Below are 19,807 nucleotides of genomic sequence, written 5' to 3'. Positions count from 1 at the left end.
TTGCACGACTAAATAAATATCCAGCCAGAGCCATTCAAAGAACTTTTCATTAGGTGGTCCAAAAATAGGGAAAGAAATTGCATTTTTAGGTCAAGGGACATAAACAACTAGTGAGTTACTAATCATAATATAAAAGACCATAGGGACAAAGAGAGGACAATAATATACGTAGGTATTTAAATAGAGTAGGGAAGGTAACCAATGAGGATTCCGGTAAAATGCATTTGCGAAGGTAGAGTGTTTATTTGAACACCGAATTCATTTCCTTGAAAAAAATATACTATATGTATGAAACTATTTTTTAAAATATATTTTTACCGTAGATGTTGAATTTCCTGCATTCTTTGTATGCTGACCTTTTGAATTTCCTTAGTGGTAATTATGACTTTGTTACTGATAATTAATATGGTAGGTATTTTTCATTCTTAATGGTAGATTTCTGATTCAAACCCTAAAAATTGAGTCTATTTTGTTAGGAATTGTTTTAGCCTGACGTGAAACTTTGGTACAAATATAAATTTAATCGAACTTCAATACAAATAAGTAACGAAAAAAGAATAAATGAGGAAGCAGAGAGTATAGTCATTGGATGGTGTCCTTCAACAGTCCTAGTATCAGTACGAGCACGTTCTTAATTTGACTCATATAGTACTACCACTTGGTAAAATTTGTTACTATATAGTACAAAAATAATATAGGTGATCATATATATAATTTTGGTAGTATAAAAGATGAGATTGACCGTAGATATTTGATAAAAAATTAATCAAAATACATACAAGTTGATTTGAACATCATAATCATTTAAAAAAAATTATTCAGAAGAAAATGTTTTTACTACTTGAACCATATATATACATAAAACTCAAACATCCGATTCTTAAGAATAACAATATTGGGATAGTTAATCACGAGATTAAACAATTACCAAATGTTAGAATAACAAACAAATTAATCAAACAAGACTTGCGTGGTGAGTGAAATTAAATACACAACTACATCAAGGATATTTAATAATTTATATATTTATTATTTAAAATGGTTTTACTCTAATTGTATAGTGCAATTTTAGGGACAATCAATTGAATCTTTCACAACATAGATTCAATTCTGTCTTCCCTCAAAGGAAGCTGGTCTCGTTAACATTAAATTTTTGAATTATGAGTTATATTTCATTTTTTTTAAAAGACGATTATAAATTTTAAATTGAATATCAAGTTTAGTATCACAAATTTTTAACTATTCAAAAATTCAAAATTATATACCTTATATTCAATCATACTTACCTTATACATATACAATAATAATAACTTCAATTTTCAAAGGTCCAGATTAGTAACCAACAACCTTATACAACATTTCAACACGAAATTATACGACATGGACTATAACAGTGTGGCCTCAATACTCCACAAAGTTCTAACTTCTAAGAAACAAAATATTAAAATTTGAATTATATAAACAAACTAATCAAAATCAAACTTAAAAAGTTCAATTCAATCTAATTTATAATATAAAATGTATTTTTTTAAATTCAAAGAGCAAAATAAAAAAAAATACTAATAAGATAAATGTTAAGAAAGGAAAAGTCATTCGCCTTGGCGCCAAATAAGACGATTCCAATTACGCGATGAAACAAGCAAACCCAAAGAAATCTCCACCTTACACGTTGCAGGCAGGAATCGAATTGAACGACAGAGATTAAACCCCTGCTCTGCACGAATTAAGGCCAGTTTCATAACAGCTTTATCAGTCTCGTAAAACGCTCACTTGCTTTCAATTTTTGTCATCTCTAACAAGGGCAAAAGAGAGAAAAGTATTACTGTTACAGAGGAGAAAGAAGAAATCAAAGCTTTTCTACTGTGATTTTTACTTTAGTTTGAGATCAGAAATGAGGAGAAATCCAAAAGCTTCGATTGACCCGATCCGCACGAGCAAGCGGATAGCCAAAGCAAAAAATGTGATGAATCCAATAGTCGCCATCGAAGCAATAAATAAGAAGAACTCTAAAGTTGCTGGATCGGAAGTAATTACAAGGAAGACAACATTAGTTCCAAAAATTGCTGATGAGCCAACAATGACGAAGAAGATCAAAGCCTCCAAGGAAGCAGCCGATAATAAGGTTCTGTATAGTACTCTTTTTTCCTCTTGTTTGATTTTTTATGCTTTGTTTTACCTGCATATACTTCAGTATTTTTGCTTCTTTAAGTACTACTTTCTCCCTCCTGCTTTTGTTTGACGATAGAAATTTTAAAGTTGTTTCGAAATACATTTTATATGAAAAAAAAATGAAAGTTTTGTGATCAGAAGTCCAAAACCCCCAAAACTTGCTCAGGCCCTTGGAAATCAAATTTCATGGAAGTGTTAAAAAAATGCCGCACATCTTATTAAGTAGAAAAAGGGTTTGAGAGACCGCAGAGGTATTTTTGTCATTTTCATTGTTTTATTTTTGAGATAACTAATCTCGATACTATTATTTCACTCTCGAGCATGAATAACTTATCTCCGTACTAATTAGGAGTGGGCATAATTTTGGCCAACCCGAAACTCTAACCTAAATCTAAAGTTTTTGGATTTTTAGATTATCTATTAGACTACGCTGAAATCTTTATACCTTGTAGAGAGTTTGTTTAGTTTTGGGGAGATATTTCACATTATTGTAATAATTTCTTAGGACAGTATACAACGCGACTCAAATATTATTTTTACTTGTTTATCAATATACAATACAGTGTGTTGTATTTTTCTTTGTTTCTCCAGCATAATGCGTCTCTTATGAAGTTGTTTTAATCACTTGCTTTATTCTTATGTATCTGAAACCTTCTATTTGAATTCTGAACAGAGAGGTAAAAGGCCCTCTGCAAGTAAAGTTCCACAGACAGATACCAGCTACAAAACTCTGTATTTTGACTCGCAAAAAAAGGTATTGCTTCTTCATTAGTCCATTTGTGTGGATTCATTCTTTATGCTGCTTTTGCGAGCACTGATCTGGACGATTTATTGTCTGTCACCTCTAGGTTGAGGATTTGACAGAGCTAAACCATAAACAAGCCATTGATTTGAGCTACCGGAGTGGACAAGTTGATGCAGTAAGTACTACTCTACATGATTTGTTAAGCCTTGTTTTAGTATTTTGCAAGATACGAAGACTAATAATAATAATCTTATTTTTCCAGTATGAGTATATAATAGGAAATATGAAGAATGTGGTGGCCTTCTCTAATACAATGAGAGTAACTGATGCAGAGATGAACTTGTCTAAAGGAACTGCTCCAGATGGTCCTTCATTGAACCTGAACCATCTCGAATGAGAAGATTATATTCATAGAACGCGTGTTCATCCTCTATGGTACTGAATGTTTTTGGTGGCCATCCATTTATTTGGTGGTGTTAATGTACATGTATGTTGAAATTAACAACCCTTGGGTTGGGTCTTTAACTCTTGTTAGTTTTCTCAGTCAGTATCTGATGTTTTCTTAGCAACTAGTAGTATGGACTCTTGTTGGTAAAGCTGAAAGTGGATCTTGAAGGTAGAATGACATGTCTTGCTCTTTTTAGCTAGTCTTAACTATTTGTGATTCATTCTTTCTGTCAAATGAGGAAAGCCTGCTTCATTATTGAAGTCTATTACACTTCCCCGTTCTATTTTAGTTGTCGCCTTAGCTTTTTTATGCTTGTTAAGAAAATAATAAATACAGTGTATAGCTTTTTTTGCTTATTAAGTAATCAAAAAATATAATGTTAATTTCGTTAGGTTATGCTTGGTAGATAGATTTTTTCTGTCAAATATTTTGCATACTTTTTTTAATGCCAAGGGTATAGTTGAAAACAATTGTCAACTCTAATTTTGAATTTCTAAAATGACAATTATTTTGGAACAAATTTTATGAGCTAAAACAATAACTAAAATGGAATGGAACACAAGAAAGAGTTGCTTATATGGTTAATGTCTCTAGTTCCAATCCTAACGTTATTGGTTTGAGTCACCAAGAAAGCAAATAATGGAAGCTCCCAGGAAGGGGTGATTCAAATCCACAACTTTTAGGATTGCTGTACAAGGTGTTAGCCACTTAAGCAACTCTTTCTTTTTTACTGTAAATCGTTTCAAAATAGCAATTAGCAAACTTGTTTGTGTGACCAATAAAAAGACGACAAAATGAATTTTTTTGTAAATCGTCTAAAAATAGCAATTAGTAAACTTGGTTGCGTGACCAATAAAAAGACAACAAAACGAAAAATATTGATTTGGATTAAATCAAAACATTTAATGGAACAAAAATTTGAGAATTATTCCATCACATATATGAGATAATTTATCCCATCTCTAAGGTATAAATTGTGAGATAAATAGTCCAAGAATTACCTAATACCTCCTATTTTGTTGCATGTGGAATTGTTATACATCTACATGAAAGTTTAGTCTTTTCATTGCAAGATGATACTATCCTATTTTTTGAATGATGCGTAAGAAAACAAAGACGACTATATAGTTAAGCAACAAATACTTTTTATCCTTGTATTGCCAATGAATTCACGTGGATTCACTTAATCCTATTGAAGACATGCATATTCAATAAATAGGAAGAGGATTTTCATGAAGTTATTATATTTAATATGATAGATTTAAGAACGATTTTGTTTTCATTGATCAACGTAATGAAGATGCTATGTATGATTATTTAATTGCAAAATAGTCTGATACGAATGAAATCTGCATGTAGATGCACTTGATAAGAAAGAAAATGAAAATTTGAAAATATTATGAAAATCGATCATACTATTTGTGTGTTTGTGAATATGAAATATTGCTATATTGTTGAAAATTAATAATACATAAGAAAAAAATGTTTACTATTATTAGTGATAGTATTTAATGGTAACAAACAGTCGAGCTTTGTGGTAAACACTAGGAACATATTGATTAGTACTTTTATTGCAAAACATCCTCAAACTTGTGTATTAACAGAAGATGTTATACATATTGTTAATGGGATAATACGTATGCGTAACCCAAAATAAATTTGTGGTAGCCTAAGCTAAGTTTGCAAAAGCATAAACTATTAGTGGCAAATTATTGTAACTAGTAAAGGCATTCGCAGAAGTCGCTACAGATAGCACTTTACAGTCGTTAAAATTTGCTGCTAAAAACGATCTTGTAACAGCGACTAATAGAGCATTAGCGACGATAATAGTCGCTACCATAACTTTTTGTTGCGACTTTTATACCTATTAGTGGCGACTGGCGTTGCTGTGAATACTTTCTTTTCGCGACGACTGTTATAGCTATTTAGCGACAACAAAGGCGTAAGTAATATCTACTTTTACTAGCGACTAATAAATGAATTCGCCGCCACTAATACAAGTTTTTAGCGGCGATTTTAAAGCTATTAGTGGCGACTATACTTGCTGCTAATACTGACTTTTTGCGACGATTGTTATTGCTACTAACGACGACAAAAGCCGCTAATGCATACTTTTAGTTGCGTTGAATATATGTATTAGCATCGACTAATAGAGGTATTTGCGGCGACTAAAGCTGTTATGAATGATTTTTTTCATGTGTATTAATGGTTGCTTTTTGTAAATTTATTGACGACTCCGTTTAGCCTAAACTTCTTCTTTATGATTCAACCAGAGACAGCTTATGCATCAATAGTTTCCACGTTCATCCTGGCTAACAATATTTATTTTGACGTTTTAATATTTATCAATGAATTATTTGACATATTTGCTAATTTTCTAAAATTAATTGCAAACTCCAATTCACCTGAAATTTGGTGGATCCTTCGAAAACGATCGATGGAAATCGGGATCACTAGATCATACCTGGTAGGACGAAAAGATTTTTAGCATTCCCCAAACCTTCGGTGGCACATTTCTTTTCCTTTATGATAGTCATGTTGCATTTGGCCACACTTTTAGACTTCATATGTTATCATTTTTTAGTCGTCTCAAGAAAATTCAACCGTCTTTCATTATGAAATTGAATATGCGTTTGTCTTAGCAAAGTAGAAATGATGAAGAAAGAAAACTAATAAAGTGACATTTTTTACTTTTTGATAAACGGAGGATTCAACATCATATTCATTATATGCTACTAACAACAAATTAAGTAATTAAGGTTCCCATAAACTTATAGGCTTCTAAAATATTTTGACTTATGAAAGCTCACAGAAGCAAAGCCACGATACAGTTGTTGTTAACATTAGTTTTTTTGTAAGCTTAACATTATGTATTATAGGCTCTCAAGCTCCATAAGACCCACCTCTGAATTTTCTGTCAAAACTTGTCACCTCTGAGCTTAAGCTGATACTAAATCCAAATTAGCTTGCACCATATAAGCTTTTAATAGCGCAATAAACATATTTGTTTAGAAGAACTACTTTTACATAGTACAGAGTCTATTGACACTAGAGGAGGGGGGGAGGGGAGCTTAGCCGTCTGTACATTTTAGAAGAACTACTTTTTACTTTTTTTGCATAGTATAGAGTCTACTGACACTAGAGAGGGGGGTTGGGGGGGCGGGGAGCCTAGCCGTCTGTACATTATTTACAGGTTCAAAATCTCATTTAACAGAAAAGAGAATCCTAACTCCTCGGTCATTTCAAGTAGGGCAGTCTGAATCTGTTGTGGGCAGTGTAATGACTCTGGTGTTGTAAGATCCGCAAAACCCACACTTGTGATACAACCAATGGAAGGGCGTTCGACATTTCTGTTCACAATCATTGCAAAGAATATCCTGTATATGAAATGTCATATTAGATGGATGATTTAAGGAAAATACGGGTTCATCACATAAGTATCATCACCTAGCACCAAATTATATAGTATTTGCTATTATTAGAAGTTAGAACAACTACCAAACAGATCATCAAAATTAAGTACCGAGTACAACTTTTTTTCCCAATAAGTACATTATTGATGTTGAGACTCGAGACAGCTCATAACAACAATGTCACCATGTGGCAACAACAACTCACAAAACAAAATCACTCTTCTGGTTGCCATCTCTTCTGCTCCTTCTAGACTTCTTTAAGTTTTATGGAGCAAACAAAAGAAATTACTTAAGAAGACAACCAAATAATCATGCTATATAAGCTTTTTCATCCCACCAACATGACCGAAGAATCATACTATACATGTTCTCCATCCCATCGACAAATTGAAAACCTTACCAAATATGTTAATGCAAGTCCAAGAACTTGAAAGAAAATGTGAAACGGAAAAGTTAATTAAGAAGGCAAACCTGCCAATGATTCCGGTACTCCTCTGGAAGAACCTCATTAGCCAGCAGAGCATCGAGCATTCCAAAATAAACCTGGCAAACAAAATGCCAATTACTGTTAAAATATCCAATTCTCTCAGAAGTCCTTCGCACTAATTACACCTTCAAGGACAATTTTATGAATTACAACAGCTCAGCGAATAGAACCCATCCAACCAACCCTCAAAGACTGCCCCCCTCCCAGGAAAATCAAGAACACGAAAAAGGAGAAAAAAGATGCAGTGAGGAGAGGCACGACCCACAAATCAAAAGAAAATGATTGAATTTTCAAAAAAAATGAACACTCTTCATAGCTGCTGTATGATACTTTCAAAAAGTGATCACAAAACATCAGACTACCTGATACTCAACAACAAAGAACACAACTTCACAACTTTAACATGCACGTACTCCTCACTTTGCCAGCTATCGTGCTTGGAGGCAGCAACGATAAACATTTTAGTCACATAGTGCAACCTAAAAAGAATATTATAGAAGGAGATCAAGAGAAAATTCTCTTACCGCCATATTACCCATGGATTTGCTGCATATCGGGCAAATGTAGTTACTGGAAGCATATGCCTGGCAGAGAGAGCATGATTAAACTTAAGCAAACTTAAATAAAGTGAATTAGTTCCCAAAAGTCTTTAGAAGTCAAAGCAAGTATGCATACTGGACAATGTGATTTGAATTTTCACCTGAAAGCAAGCTGAGTGCATGTAATGCCCACAAGGCAGAGGTCTAACTGTTGCACTGGAAGTAAACAAAAACTCACAGCAAATGGGACAATTTGTTTCTAACGCCTTCTCCAAACATTTGTGATCTACCAAACCTTTTCCCAGACAACAATTGCATTTCATGCAATGATAAAAATCAATTCCAAGACCGTGTCCAACACGACAAAGGTTGCAAGAAGGACAGTGATATATCGGCCTGATACACAAGAGAATCATTCAGTAGAAGAAAACTGGCTGTTCTCATATATCAGTTTTCCAGAGAAATAGAGGATGTGTCAATCCTATTTGTTTTCTTTTATTTCATTGTCAATCCCATTCCTGGCTCCAGAGAAATAGTGAACATGTTGTTATGGGTGGGTCGGTTCAAATATTAGTTGTTGTTGGGATTATAATACAGAGATTGTTTATGCCAAGAATAAAAATGAAGGGACTGTTATACGGTGAATATTATAGTAAGTCTATGCATTAAATAATACTACATGGAATGTTACAGGGAGTACTACTTACATTTTTATATGCAAGTACTTTACCCGCATATTGCTAATACACAGAGGCAGACCCACATGGTTCAGTAAGGGTGCACGCACCCGTTAACTTTGAAAAAAATCATGTACATATATGATATCTATCTTAAGAAACTAGAAAAAAGTAGGATATAATTAACAATACACCCATAAATAACATAAAAGTGCCCTTGTGTAGTTGGTATAAGCTAGTGATGTCACCTACAAGACCCAGGTTCGAACCTAGCTATTACCTATTTTTTATTTTATTTTAAGTTTAGCTTAGAGCTTATATTGGTGCACCCGAAGTCTTCAAAACCTGGGTTCACCTCTGCTAATACACATATTCTTATTCCATATCTATCACACACAAAACAATACATAAATTCTAACATAACTTAATGCTGGTATTATGCATTAGTTAGGACTTCTTCTTATACGGCCAACAAAAAGCTGCACTAGCTATGCATGAATTATTTTTCCTAGTCCCTCCAACCAAACAATCCTTTAATGACCTACATAAGAGATAAACCTACAACCAGGTGATATTGTCAAGAACTACGATACTTCCAAGGTCATTAGATGGACAAAAACAGATCATGCAATTCTTCCTTTGCTAATTGAGGTATACTTAAAAGATGCACTCCAAAGGATAAACCCGTGAAGTAGGCTTTAAGCAACACATTTATGCTAAACTCTAAAATAAAAATCTGAGTGGACTCGTCTACCTCTCGTCGTCAAAGAACTTGCATATACTGCAATAGTATTTTGCCATGGAAAATCCATTGCATGATGGTGTCGCACAGCTGGGTCTAATTGGTTGAACTTTTAAGCAACGCATGCACATCATCTCTAGTGTTGCTTTCCTAGAAAAAGAATAAACTTGAGATAAAAAGAACCCAACTACAAGCTCAAGCATTTGTAGCTAAAGTTTACCTGTCCATTGAATGGTCGCTCACTTCATCATGGCAGAATCTGCATGCAAACAATTTTCCACAGCAAGCTGCAAGAACTTTGCAGTTTCTTTTGTAGTGTTCGCATCCAAAAATCTGCTTCTCCGTATCTCGAAAAGACGGTGAACACCCAACAACATCTTCACAACGTGAGATTTCTTCTGTTGATGCTTGTGATTTCTGCTGAGAGGCTATCCAACGGCTGAGTACATGGAAAAATGACCAAGCTGAGGTTTACTATCTCTATTTATCTACAGTTCAAGATGCAATACATAATAATAGCAAAAGGAAACACCCAGACAAACCTGGTCATCAGATTTTGAATTAAATAAGATTTCCTCCTTGGATCAAGAGTTGAATCCCAGTGAACTTTTCTAATCTCCGACTCAAGTTCTGTTTGATTCATACGGAAAATGTCTTTCCAACCGGGTTTGAACATATGGTCACTCTGATCCAAGCCTTCATGTGAATCAACACCTGTCTTATCAAGGAACAGATGTTACCTCCATTAGATACAATAAACGGTCAAGCCATAAATTAAGCACTAAACTGCAAATCCAAGAGCAGTATATGCAATGAAATAATTAATGTCATAGCAATAACCTCTGTTTGTATAGCTATTTTGCAAGGCTTCAGACTGTGAAGATACTTCTGGATTTCGTCTCCAACACTCGTTGAGCCATTCACTGAACATGGTGTTTCTTGTAGCCTGCTTTAATGTGTCCATCATCTTATTCTGCTCATCCTGAGTAAGAGCAGTAGTTACCCAAGGCAGCATTGACTGAAGTACTTCAGCCCCTGTGCTTCCAATTATACGACCAACAATTATGTCTTGTTCCTCCATAGAGAAATGCTTGCCAAATAGTGGCCACAGCTCATGTTCTTCTCTGAATATATGCTGATCCAGGCTAACTCTGATTGATTTACACATTCCTTGAACCTTTGTGGCAAGCTCATTGTATTTTCTTTTGCAATCCCTATCATACAGGCCAGTAGACTCAAGAATACTCCTCCCAGATTCCTTCTGGTAGGCCTCCTTCAACCCTTTGTGAAGTTCCGAAAGATTAGTGAGGGCAGATGATATGTCTTCAAACAGCTTCTCCTCCTGCTTATGGTCCAACATATAGGAATGAGACACATTGTGGAGTGCCTCTTTAGATTCAAGTTCAGGGAAAACTATCTCATCCTCGGCATTACTGTGGGCTCTGTACAAACCCCAAAGCAACCAGAATCTTCCAATGAACTGCCGAAGAAAAGTCTCAGGACAGTCACTAAGCTTACCAGATTCAACATCAAGATACTCCAAATCTTTTTGTATCGCCTTATGAAATTTGAATATGGTGTCAATGGGATGCACTTTATGGTTGGGTTGAGAAGAGGTACAATCTGTCTCCCAGATAAAGAGGCTTGACTCAAGAGAAGGAGCAGCAGAGCTGAAGGTCAACGAACGAAGAGATTTTGGTGTGGATATAGTAGTTAGTACTAGATTATTATCACTAACCCCCAATCCTGGGACACGACATGACTGATCATTGCAAGATATATTACAAGCATTTACACCCTTGGACAAGTCCAATGTATCATCTTTTGTGCAAAGAGAAGTAAGGTTTCTTTTGAATGGCCTCTTAGAATCATCAGAATGGACAGAGAGAAAACATGGACAAGGTGCTCCAGCATAATATTCTTCAATGTCAGCAAACCTTTTAACAGCGCAGGAACCAGTGACACTAGAAGACAAACATACACCATCTGTATGTCCTTTACATGCCCAGCCAGATAATAGGGTCACCAAAGCAGTATCAGCTTCTGAAGCTGCAAGAGCAGAATTCAATCACATAATTCAGGAAAAAAACAAAGCTCCTGGCATATCAACTGTTCTAGCAACAAAACTATTCAGCAATACCTGATAGCTGCAAGTTCTTTAAGAAATTTCTGGCTTCATCTTCAGACAGTGTTCTCACTAGCCAGGGTAAGACTCGTTCCATCAACTTCAATGGCATTAAACACAAACTTTGGTACAAAAGTTTCCTCTGTCTGTCCCGGGTAAAATGCTTTCGAGCAAGAGGAAGAACCTATATGAAGGACAATACGGAAATCATTTAGCTCTGAAGCATATTTTGCGGACATGGAGAGAAGGCAAGCAATAGCTACAAGATTATGTAGAAAGTAGATGCGAGCTCGAATGGAATTTATGGAGTAAGCAGACTCTGGAGCTTATTGAACCTACAGAGCAAGTTCATATTTTTGGGAATTAATGCCTGCCAATTTTATTCACATATGGTCATGTAAATATACAATTAGACACATAATAACTAAATAATTTCAGCAAGAAAAAAATAAATTTAAAATGAACCCTACCTGAACTTCTTCATTGTGGAAGTGTTGTTTAATTGTCTCAATAATTAAGTCAGCCTGAGAATATAATTTGGAGAAAAATTCAGCAGCTGAGGTGGAATTGACTTCTGTGCTTTGAATGCTCTCGATCAGGTAACGTAGCTCATTAAATTGAATTTCTTCCTCAGCATGCTCTTGGAAGAAGGAGAGCCCTCCATCTACAGCAGGAAATATGACCTTGTCCTCTGCAATGCTGCCATAAGGTAAATCTAAAGAGTAAAGTTTATGTTCAAGACAGGAAGAAAAAACTGGTTTGTAGTGGATATGCAAAATTCAATCATCAGCATTAGTAAATTGCTCATATTACAGTTTCTAACATTAAGCTCATTCATCAATAGTGCAGGATATATAATTTGAATTGTTAGACAAAGCTCCAAAATGTCAAACCAGAAGCAAGATTAGCTGCCTGAACTTCTTCAAAAGATTAAAGACTAAGGGGTCATTTGGTTTAAAAACAAGTTATGTTGGCTAAGTTATCCTGGTATTATTTCTTATTGACTGTTTGGTTTATTGTATTAAAGATAACATTACATAATTTATAAGAAGAAGTTGTTAGTTTACAAAAATACCCTCCACATTATTTAGTAGAAAAAGGGTTTGAGAGACCTTAGGGGTATTTTTATAATTTTCATTGTTTTATCCCGGGATAACTAATCCTGATAAATTATCCAAATACTAATTACTAATCCTGGAATACTTATCCCAGGATTAGTAACCAAATAAGGGATAAGGCAGTACTAAATTTTTATCCAGGACTATCTATGCTTGTCCAGCATACCAAACGACCCCTAAAGGTATTACTTTACCAGTCCTTGCAGCCACCTTATATATGTAATTTTTGGTTTTTCCAACTCGAACTTGAGCAGTTTCTTTTTCCTTTATTTTTTTTTGTTTTTTAAAGAGAGTAAAGATCTGTAATACTTAAACAAACTGTTATCGGAGTTGTAGAAATCAGCAATGTTCTTGTCCCTCATTAGCATACAATACAGAAAAGATCCAAAGGGTGGTTTGAGCTCAACATCAAAACCCTTTAAGACTGTTGAGTGACGTATCAACCATCAACTTTACCCATTATACACAAGTAAAATGTATGGCTTTATAGACAACAGGCAATTTCATTTCTTTCCCAAAAGTTCTAAATTTTCAGCCATAAACAATAAGTGAGGCATCATAGAATTTGATGAAATAAAAATCAATCATGACAGGACAAGAAGACTCATCAATTATGTCTTTATGCTCTTTTATTTGAACGGAGATCTAAATAGAAACGACAGCATGGTATACATAGTATCTTCAATGAAACTGTAGTGTCATAAGATTTGACGAATTTCTATCTATCAAATAGTGAAATAAGAATTTTTATAGACCAATACCTGTGAAATATGCAGACTTGAGCTATAAACTGAAGTCTTGCATAAAAAGCTGTCAAACTAGATAATTCTCCCGCCAACTCAATTCTTCTAGCCTCTGCTGCTATTTCATCTAACTCTCTCTTAATAGCATTATGCCAATGCAATACTTCATCAATTGGATTTCCAGAATCAGTATCAAAGGTATCACCCTTTAGCCTGAATTTTCTTTTCCCAGGGCTGGAAGATTCACACACACACTTCTCGTTTCCTGACGCACAAGTTTCAGTGACAGAGTTAAAATCCACAGAGCATGGAGGGTCAGCATCAATATCATGCCCACCAACTGCAGTGACACACTTTCCACCTTCCATCCAGGAGAAAATTACCTTCAAGAAAAGAAGCACAGCAAGCAACACAGTTTAAGAGGAGAAAATAGAAAAGGCAAACACAGAGAGAGAGAGAAGTGGTTAGCATCTAGAAGTTAAAAAACCTGTTGGAGAAGCTTCTCTTTTGGAATAATCATAGACAAGCACTTCTGCATATCCTTGTGCTCATCAGGAGATATAGAGGATGAAAGCCAGGGAAGGAACTTTTTCATCATATTCACAGGAATGCTACAAAGGAACTGCCAAACAAGTGATGCCTGCTCATCCATTGAGAATTTCTCAGTGAGCAAAGGGAACACCTGTCAGAAATATATGTAGTCAATAAACATGTAAATCGTATGGATTCTCAAAGCAATTGGATTTTGTGAGATTAATACTGACATCACGTAGGACTTTTGGAATAATTTGTTTTAGCTAAAGTGACTATTATTTTAAGGGAGTATTCACTAAAATGTAATGTAATAAGATACAAGAAGAGATCCATACAAAGTTACTATCCGGTCACACCAATTACACAAAGGCTCAAGTGGGAATGGTCTTAAGAAAAAGAGTGAGGGAAAAAATGGGAATATGCAAGAAAAGGACAACATCAACTGCCATTGTGGCAACTTCACATCACCAAAGAATTCAAATTCCGTATTTATCCCTGTGAGAACTACAAAACTTGAATTATCCCTTGTGTGTGTGTGTGTGTGTGTATATATAAGTTCCATGATACGCAGGCTTCAAACTCAAGATATAAAAGTAACGATTTTAATTAAAGATGTATAATACTATTTTTCTTTATAATTAATATACTCTAATGACACGTTAAACATGTCTTGTTGACAAGTTCTTAATCACATAACAGGAAAATTTTAAATAAAATATTATTTATGAGGAAGAGAGTTTGACTCGAGAATTAGAAGATATCAAAAGAACACAAGTGATTTGATATTTTATAAAATAACGTGATTTAAAATATGTAATAATTACAATTTGATGAAGATCATAAATAAAAAATGTTGGCATCTTTATAAATTTGTAAGCATGTAATTTCTTAGTTATAGATAGAAATAAATTTATTTCGCTTATTAAGTTTAAATGTCATTCGTAATTTCATGTGCCATGAATTTTTGCAAAATTTATTTTTTTCATCTTATTGAATCATCTAATACAACAAAAGAAAACAACGGGAGTATTAACTAAAAGGTAACGTAATAATTGACGAGAAGAGATTCATACAAAGTTACTACCAGGTCACACCAATTATGTTGAGTATCCCATATCCGTGGAAAGGGTCATTTGGTCTCCTTATATGGTTATGGGCAATCACTCCCCCATGAGTTAACTTTTGGGATTGAGTTAGGCCAATCCATTTCTTTCTCAAGGAGTCAGGTTCATCCCAATTCATCGTATTCGATATTCGTCCCCATCTTATATTGTCCACACTCCAAATGTCCAGTCATGGGCGTGAGAAGAGTGTTGAGTATCCCACATCAGTCAGATAAGGTGTGAGCGGGAATGTTGAGTATACCATATTGGTCGGATAAGGCATCAGGGGGAGTGTTGAGTATCCCACATCGGTCGGATAAGGTCATTTTATTTCCTTAAATGGTCTTAGGCAATCTTTTCTTATGAGCTAACTTTGGGATTAAGTTAGACCCAAGATCTATTTCTTTATCAAATTACAAAGGCCAAAGTAGGAATGGTCTTAAGAAAAAGAGTGAGGGAAAAAAATGGGAATATGCCAGAAAAAGATAGCATCAACTGAGATGTGTGGCGACGTCACATCACCAAAGAATTGAATTTCCAAATTTACCCTATGAGGACTACAAAACTTGATATATATATATATATATATGTAATAACCCAACCATTGATAGGCCAGGTTACACCGACAGGTTATATCTAGACACAAATATACTCTAGGCAAAACCAACCCTTCTTGTAAGTAGTTGAGCTTTGTCCTGCTTTTCGGTGGGATTAGGCAGGGTGGGAGCTTGGAAGTGTCGTAGTATTAGTCGTATACATGCAGTTTCTTCCTTTTGATAGTTGTTACCATATGTTGTCTTTTGTGTTTTAGTTACCACATTAAAGCGCGCTTAAGCCCTGAAGTGAGGCTCAAAACGTTTTGAACGCTTCGCCTCGCTTTATGTGCGCTTCACTGTCATCATCAAGGCTCTAAGACATACTTTTCCTTGTGTATGTTTTCTCCATTAGCACCTTTTTCTCAATAAAGCCCATACTTTATTTGCGCTTTGCACTTAAAGCCCCAATGAACCTTAGTGGTTTTTTGCATTTTTCGCTTTTGATAACACTGTTCATAATTACTTTGACTTGTTGCACTTGAGTTGAGTGTCTTTTGGAAACTGCATCTCTGCCTCCACGAGGTTGGGGTAAGGTTAGGTACACCCTACCCTCTGTAGAACCCACTTGTGGGATTTCACTGGGTGTGTTGTTATTCTTGTAATGAAGTTCCAGTTTGTACCGAAGAATGGGTATTGTTCATAGATAATCATATTATGTTGTAGATTTTTTACTTTTGGTATACTACTTGTGAAATAATAATTTTTTTCTCTGAATGTCTTAATTAAATTCTTTTTAGATAAAAATATTCAAAGATATCAATAAGCTCATAATGAAGAGGTAATAGCACGAGATCTTCTAGAAATCTCAACAAATATCATGCAAGTATAACAAAAATTAGGGTACTCCTTTATAGGTCAAATTCGAGAGTTGGAGCACTACATTTGTACCGTATGGAATATCCAATGAATGTTTTTTCAACTTCAACTTACTTTTATAGACTCCAAGGAAAAAAATAACAATAGACGAGTGTATAATTGGTACAGTTGCACATGAGTTACCCCAACTTCAACTCATTTGAAAAATGAATTGTGCCACTGTGTTGATGATCCACTTGATTCCATATTTAGGTGACCAATCCTATTTAACTGCTGCAGAATAGGTCGAGTATCCGAAATACCAGCACTACACCAGCCGCAACACCTCTGAAGGCTCTGAAAGTTGGTTTTCCCTTCTCTATGGTAGTAATCTCATGGCCCATATAAAGTAGGACATGGAAGAAATCGCATACAAGGAGAAGAATAAAAATGATGTAACATCGCTCACATAAGAACATGCAATTTTTGGATTAATAGAGACTGTAAAAACTGACAACTGAGATGGTATATTAACATGTGGAATCCTTGAACATGAAACTTAAGCAGTGTCTCCTACAAGAATACCTGTTCTTCCTCTTTTGACATGTGCTGACTAACAGAAGTTTGCAATGCCCCAGTACAAGATGCTAGCTCTCGTGGAAATCTTTCGCAATTCTGCTTCTCAGAATTTAAAATCTCAAAAAGGTGATCAAAAAGATCATTTTCACCTTGGTGCTCTAAGGAGTATGTTGGCGCTACATTCTTCACACGTATATCAAGAGCTGGAAAGATCACCTGCAATTGTTATAATCATGCTATCATCTTTAGCAAAAGGCATGACAAGGAGACATTTACAAAGTAGATCCAACCAGGAAACATGTCACTTTATCACGCATAACAAAAAAAAAGTCAATCATCCACGGTACTTTTTCTTATAATCCAAAAGGATTTCATCGCATGTTACACCCAGATGGTTTAACTTCTACAAGAAGTATGGCATTCAGTGTCCAGAAAATCATCCAACTATCTATACAAAATGGAATGGTTACACCAAAAACACTGTTTCAAGCGAAAGGCCTCCTTCGACATTTTTCCGTTCAAGCGAAAGGCCTCCTTCGACATTTTTATGTTGTTCTTCCTGCTCCTTCAAAAGTTATTCAATATTTTTCTTGCCAAATCATCCAAAAATGCACAAGAGGTATTGTCTTCCATGTTGCACCTTTCTAGTCTCTATTCTCTCTATCCTCCAACTTTCTATAACTTCCGCAACTTCTTTTAGAAGGTATCCAAGCGTATTAAACAAAGAATACACAAATGACCAGACTGAAATACTTCGGCAATTAAATTGTATAGGGTGAGCGTAATATCGGTGGACTCTGCAGATCTAAACTTAAGGTCTTCACCATTAACCCCAAATCCATTATCATTTAATATAAGAAAGAGAATAAACACACTACCAAATGGAAATACAAACATGTCATGTACGTCAATTGGCAATAGCACTGAGGACCGCCATTTTAACCATTAGACCATCAAAGCATACAACATTTAAACAGAGTCTCTCTATCTCAACAAGATGTCAATCCTTAATCTGCAGTAGAAGAAGAATGTAATTTGTATTCTAATCCCCATCGTGGCCTGATAAAGGGATTACTTTCATGTATGAGCAGCCTACAAGGCTTGTTGAGGACTCTTGTCCTCGTCAAACAAGGAACAACCTATTTAGCATTATCTATAAAACTAGATTGCTCCAAAACGGAAAAAAATGAAACTAACACCGTCAGAAGAAGTGCCAAGAAATTAGAGGTGAGAAGTATTGATTGATTAGGATCAGACTTCAGAGTGTTTGCCCCAATAAAAAACAGAACAGACATTAACAGAAAACATGTACACAAATCACTATTCATCAGAAGGATCACAGAGCTAGACAACAAGTAAACAGGGGAGATCACTAAAAATTCAATAGCAACAAGAAGCAGCATAATGTTGGAAAAAAAATAAAAATTTAGTTAACTTGCAATTCCATATACAGATAAGCCAATGCCACTTCATACAACGACACAAAAACAATTTGCTAGTGAAACTGAAGCATTCAAAAGTTGTTTTGTTACCTCATCCTCAGCATGACAATGATGCTTGTAAACTGATCTAAGAAAACGGTACCGCTTTAGCAAAGGCTGTATATCTTCCAATTGTCCAGTAGCATACGCTAACGCCGAACGGTGAAGTGCATCAAGCTCCAGCCGAATTGCCTTGTGAAAAAAAAGAAAAAACAGAATTGGAGACTCCTGCTTACCACCACTAGTCTCCTTTTCCAAAACTCCATTAGAAGACGATGCAGAGGAATCCACCGCATTGACTCCTCCGCCACATAAAACCGCTACTCCTCCACCTCCCTCTCTCCCTTGAGTCGCCATTCTCCACCGCTTCTAGCCCTAATTTCTCCAAAATTTTCAACAATTCTGAATACTCAAAATAGAATTGGCACTTTCTCCTTTCTGTTTTTATCCTTCACGTCTGTAGACAAAAACACACACAGTTTTCCTCTCTGTGTGTGAATTCAGAAATTTTGCAACACGTAGTTTTTGTATTAGAGAAATTTGCATTCAAAGACTCCGCCAGAAATGTCTTTATGTGACTAGTCAGTCATACGTGTGCACATAATACGTAGCCTTTTTCTCTTTTTCTTTTTCTTTCTCAATTTAGATACACATAACTACTTTTTAATTATCAAATCATGAATATTTTTTACACATAATAAGGGATTCCTAGTTATGGATTAGATTAACTGGTGGAATACTTTTCTTCATACTTTGACCTGGACCCCATGTGCCACATTGGATTATCTTTTTTTTTAATACTTCAAAATACGAATAGGAGAAAGTTGTTCAGATGTTAAACACTCTTCATTTTCAATTTTAAAATTCAAATCTCAAACAAATTAAAGTTCCACTAAATGATATTTACATTATAAAACTTTATATTAGAAAAAAAAAAAGTATTTTCAGCAATAATACTATGCTTTTACTTTGTTTGGAAAATTAACATCTAAAACTGATTAATTAAAGGTAAAGAAAAGTAAGTAGGGACGAATTTGTCGTTTAGTGGCAGTCACTTGGATTATACCCACATAATCAGAAAGAGTGATTTCATCAAATAAAGACAAAAGTGTAAGAAAGATGTGTGTGTGGATGAGGAAGGAAATAAGTAGTTAATGGATGAGATTTTCAGAATTGATTGCTCATTACTTTCTTCGTTGGGAGATTAACCTTTTTTTTCTCTAGTCAAATTTTAGTTGGGAGATAAACTTGAACAAGTTTTGACTCTTTCTTTAAAAAAATTTGCACTGATTATTGCTTAAAAATCCTTTGACTGTATTTAATTTTACATAGGTGAGTCATCAGTGAGGTCATTGTGTGAGCAATTTGTTGTTAAATTTATTTGGTTTGTTTGATTTTAAGAACTTAATTGGCATGTTCATACCAATATATAATTACATTAGATCATTTAATTCAAAATGAAACCATCTTAGAATTATAATCAAAATTATCAATCCCACTTTTTATATGAAAT

At 34.9% G+C, this 19,807-nt stretch overlaps 2 protein-coding genes across 2 annotated transcripts; one reads left to right on the top strand and one right to left on the bottom strand.

Moving 5' to 3' along the window:
• The first annotated feature begins 1,754 nt into the window (after positions 1-1,754).
• Positions 1,755-3,561, top strand: LOC102587444 (uncharacterized). The gene is made up of 4 exons (XM_006341526.2): positions 1,755-2,122; positions 2,843-2,923; positions 3,018-3,089; positions 3,177-3,561. The coding sequence occupies exons 1-4, from the start codon at positions 1,892-1,894 to the stop codon at positions 3,309-3,311; spliced, it is 519 nt and encodes a 172-aa protein (XP_006341588.1). The 5' UTR covers positions 1,755-1,891; the 3' UTR covers positions 3,312-3,561.
• Positions 3,562-6,313: 2,752 nt separating this feature from the next.
• Positions 6,314-18,911, bottom strand: LOC102587113 (uncharacterized). Its single transcript, XM_006341525.2, has 14 exons — positions 18,346-18,911; positions 16,820-17,029; positions 13,694-13,888; positions 13,225-13,589; positions 11,816-12,044; positions 11,361-11,529; positions 10,061-11,269; positions 9,763-9,934; positions 9,441-9,659; positions 9,233-9,370; positions 7,963-8,197; positions 7,787-7,846; positions 7,247-7,318; positions 6,314-6,739 (listed from the first exon to the last, which is right to left on the bottom strand). The coding sequence occupies exons 1-14, from the start codon at positions 18,649-18,651 to the stop codon at positions 6,605-6,607; spliced, it is 3,714 nt and encodes a 1,237-aa protein (XP_006341587.1). The 5' UTR covers positions 18,652-18,911; the 3' UTR covers positions 6,314-6,604.
• Between the last annotated feature and the right edge of the window lie 896 nt (positions 18,912-19,807).

Source organism: Solanum tuberosum, unplaced genomic scaffold (genome assembly GCF_000226075.1).
Source record: "Solanum tuberosum cultivar DM 1-3 516 R44 unplaced genomic scaffold, SolTub_3.0 scf00026, whole genome shotgun sequence".
Lineage (NCBI taxonomy): Eukaryota > Viridiplantae > Streptophyta > Magnoliopsida > Solanales > Solanaceae > Solanum > Solanum tuberosum.
The sequence above is the reverse complement of the archived record's forward strand: the minus strand, read 5'-3'. Positions and strand labels throughout refer to the sequence as shown.

Bases quoted from the DNA above. Each gene is read 5' to 3' on its own strand.
- LOC102587113 (XM_006341525.2), bottom strand. From the start codon at position 18,651: ATGGCGACTCAAGGGAGAGAGGGAGGTGGAGGAGTAGCGGTTTTATGT. The intron at 17,030-18,345 runs GTAACAAAACAA...TAACAATTGCAG, and splicing joins ATTGTCATGCTGAGGATGAG to GTGATCTTTCCAGCTCTTGA. The intron at 8,198-9,232 runs GTAGACGAGTCC...CTTGTGTATCAG, and splicing joins AAGTTCTTTGACGACGAGAG to GCCGATATATCACTGTCCTT.
- LOC102587444 (XM_006341526.2), top strand. From the start codon at position 1,892: ATGAGGAGAAATCCAAAAGCTTCGATTGACCCGATCCGCACGAGCAAG. The intron at 2,123-2,842 runs GTTCTGTATAGT...AATTCTGAACAG, and splicing joins AGGAAGCAGCCGATAATAAG to AGAGGTAAAAGGCCCTCTGC. The intron at 2,924-3,017 runs GTATTGCTTCTT...TGTCACCTCTAG, and splicing joins ATTTTGACTCGCAAAAAAAG to GTTGAGGATTTGACAGAGCT.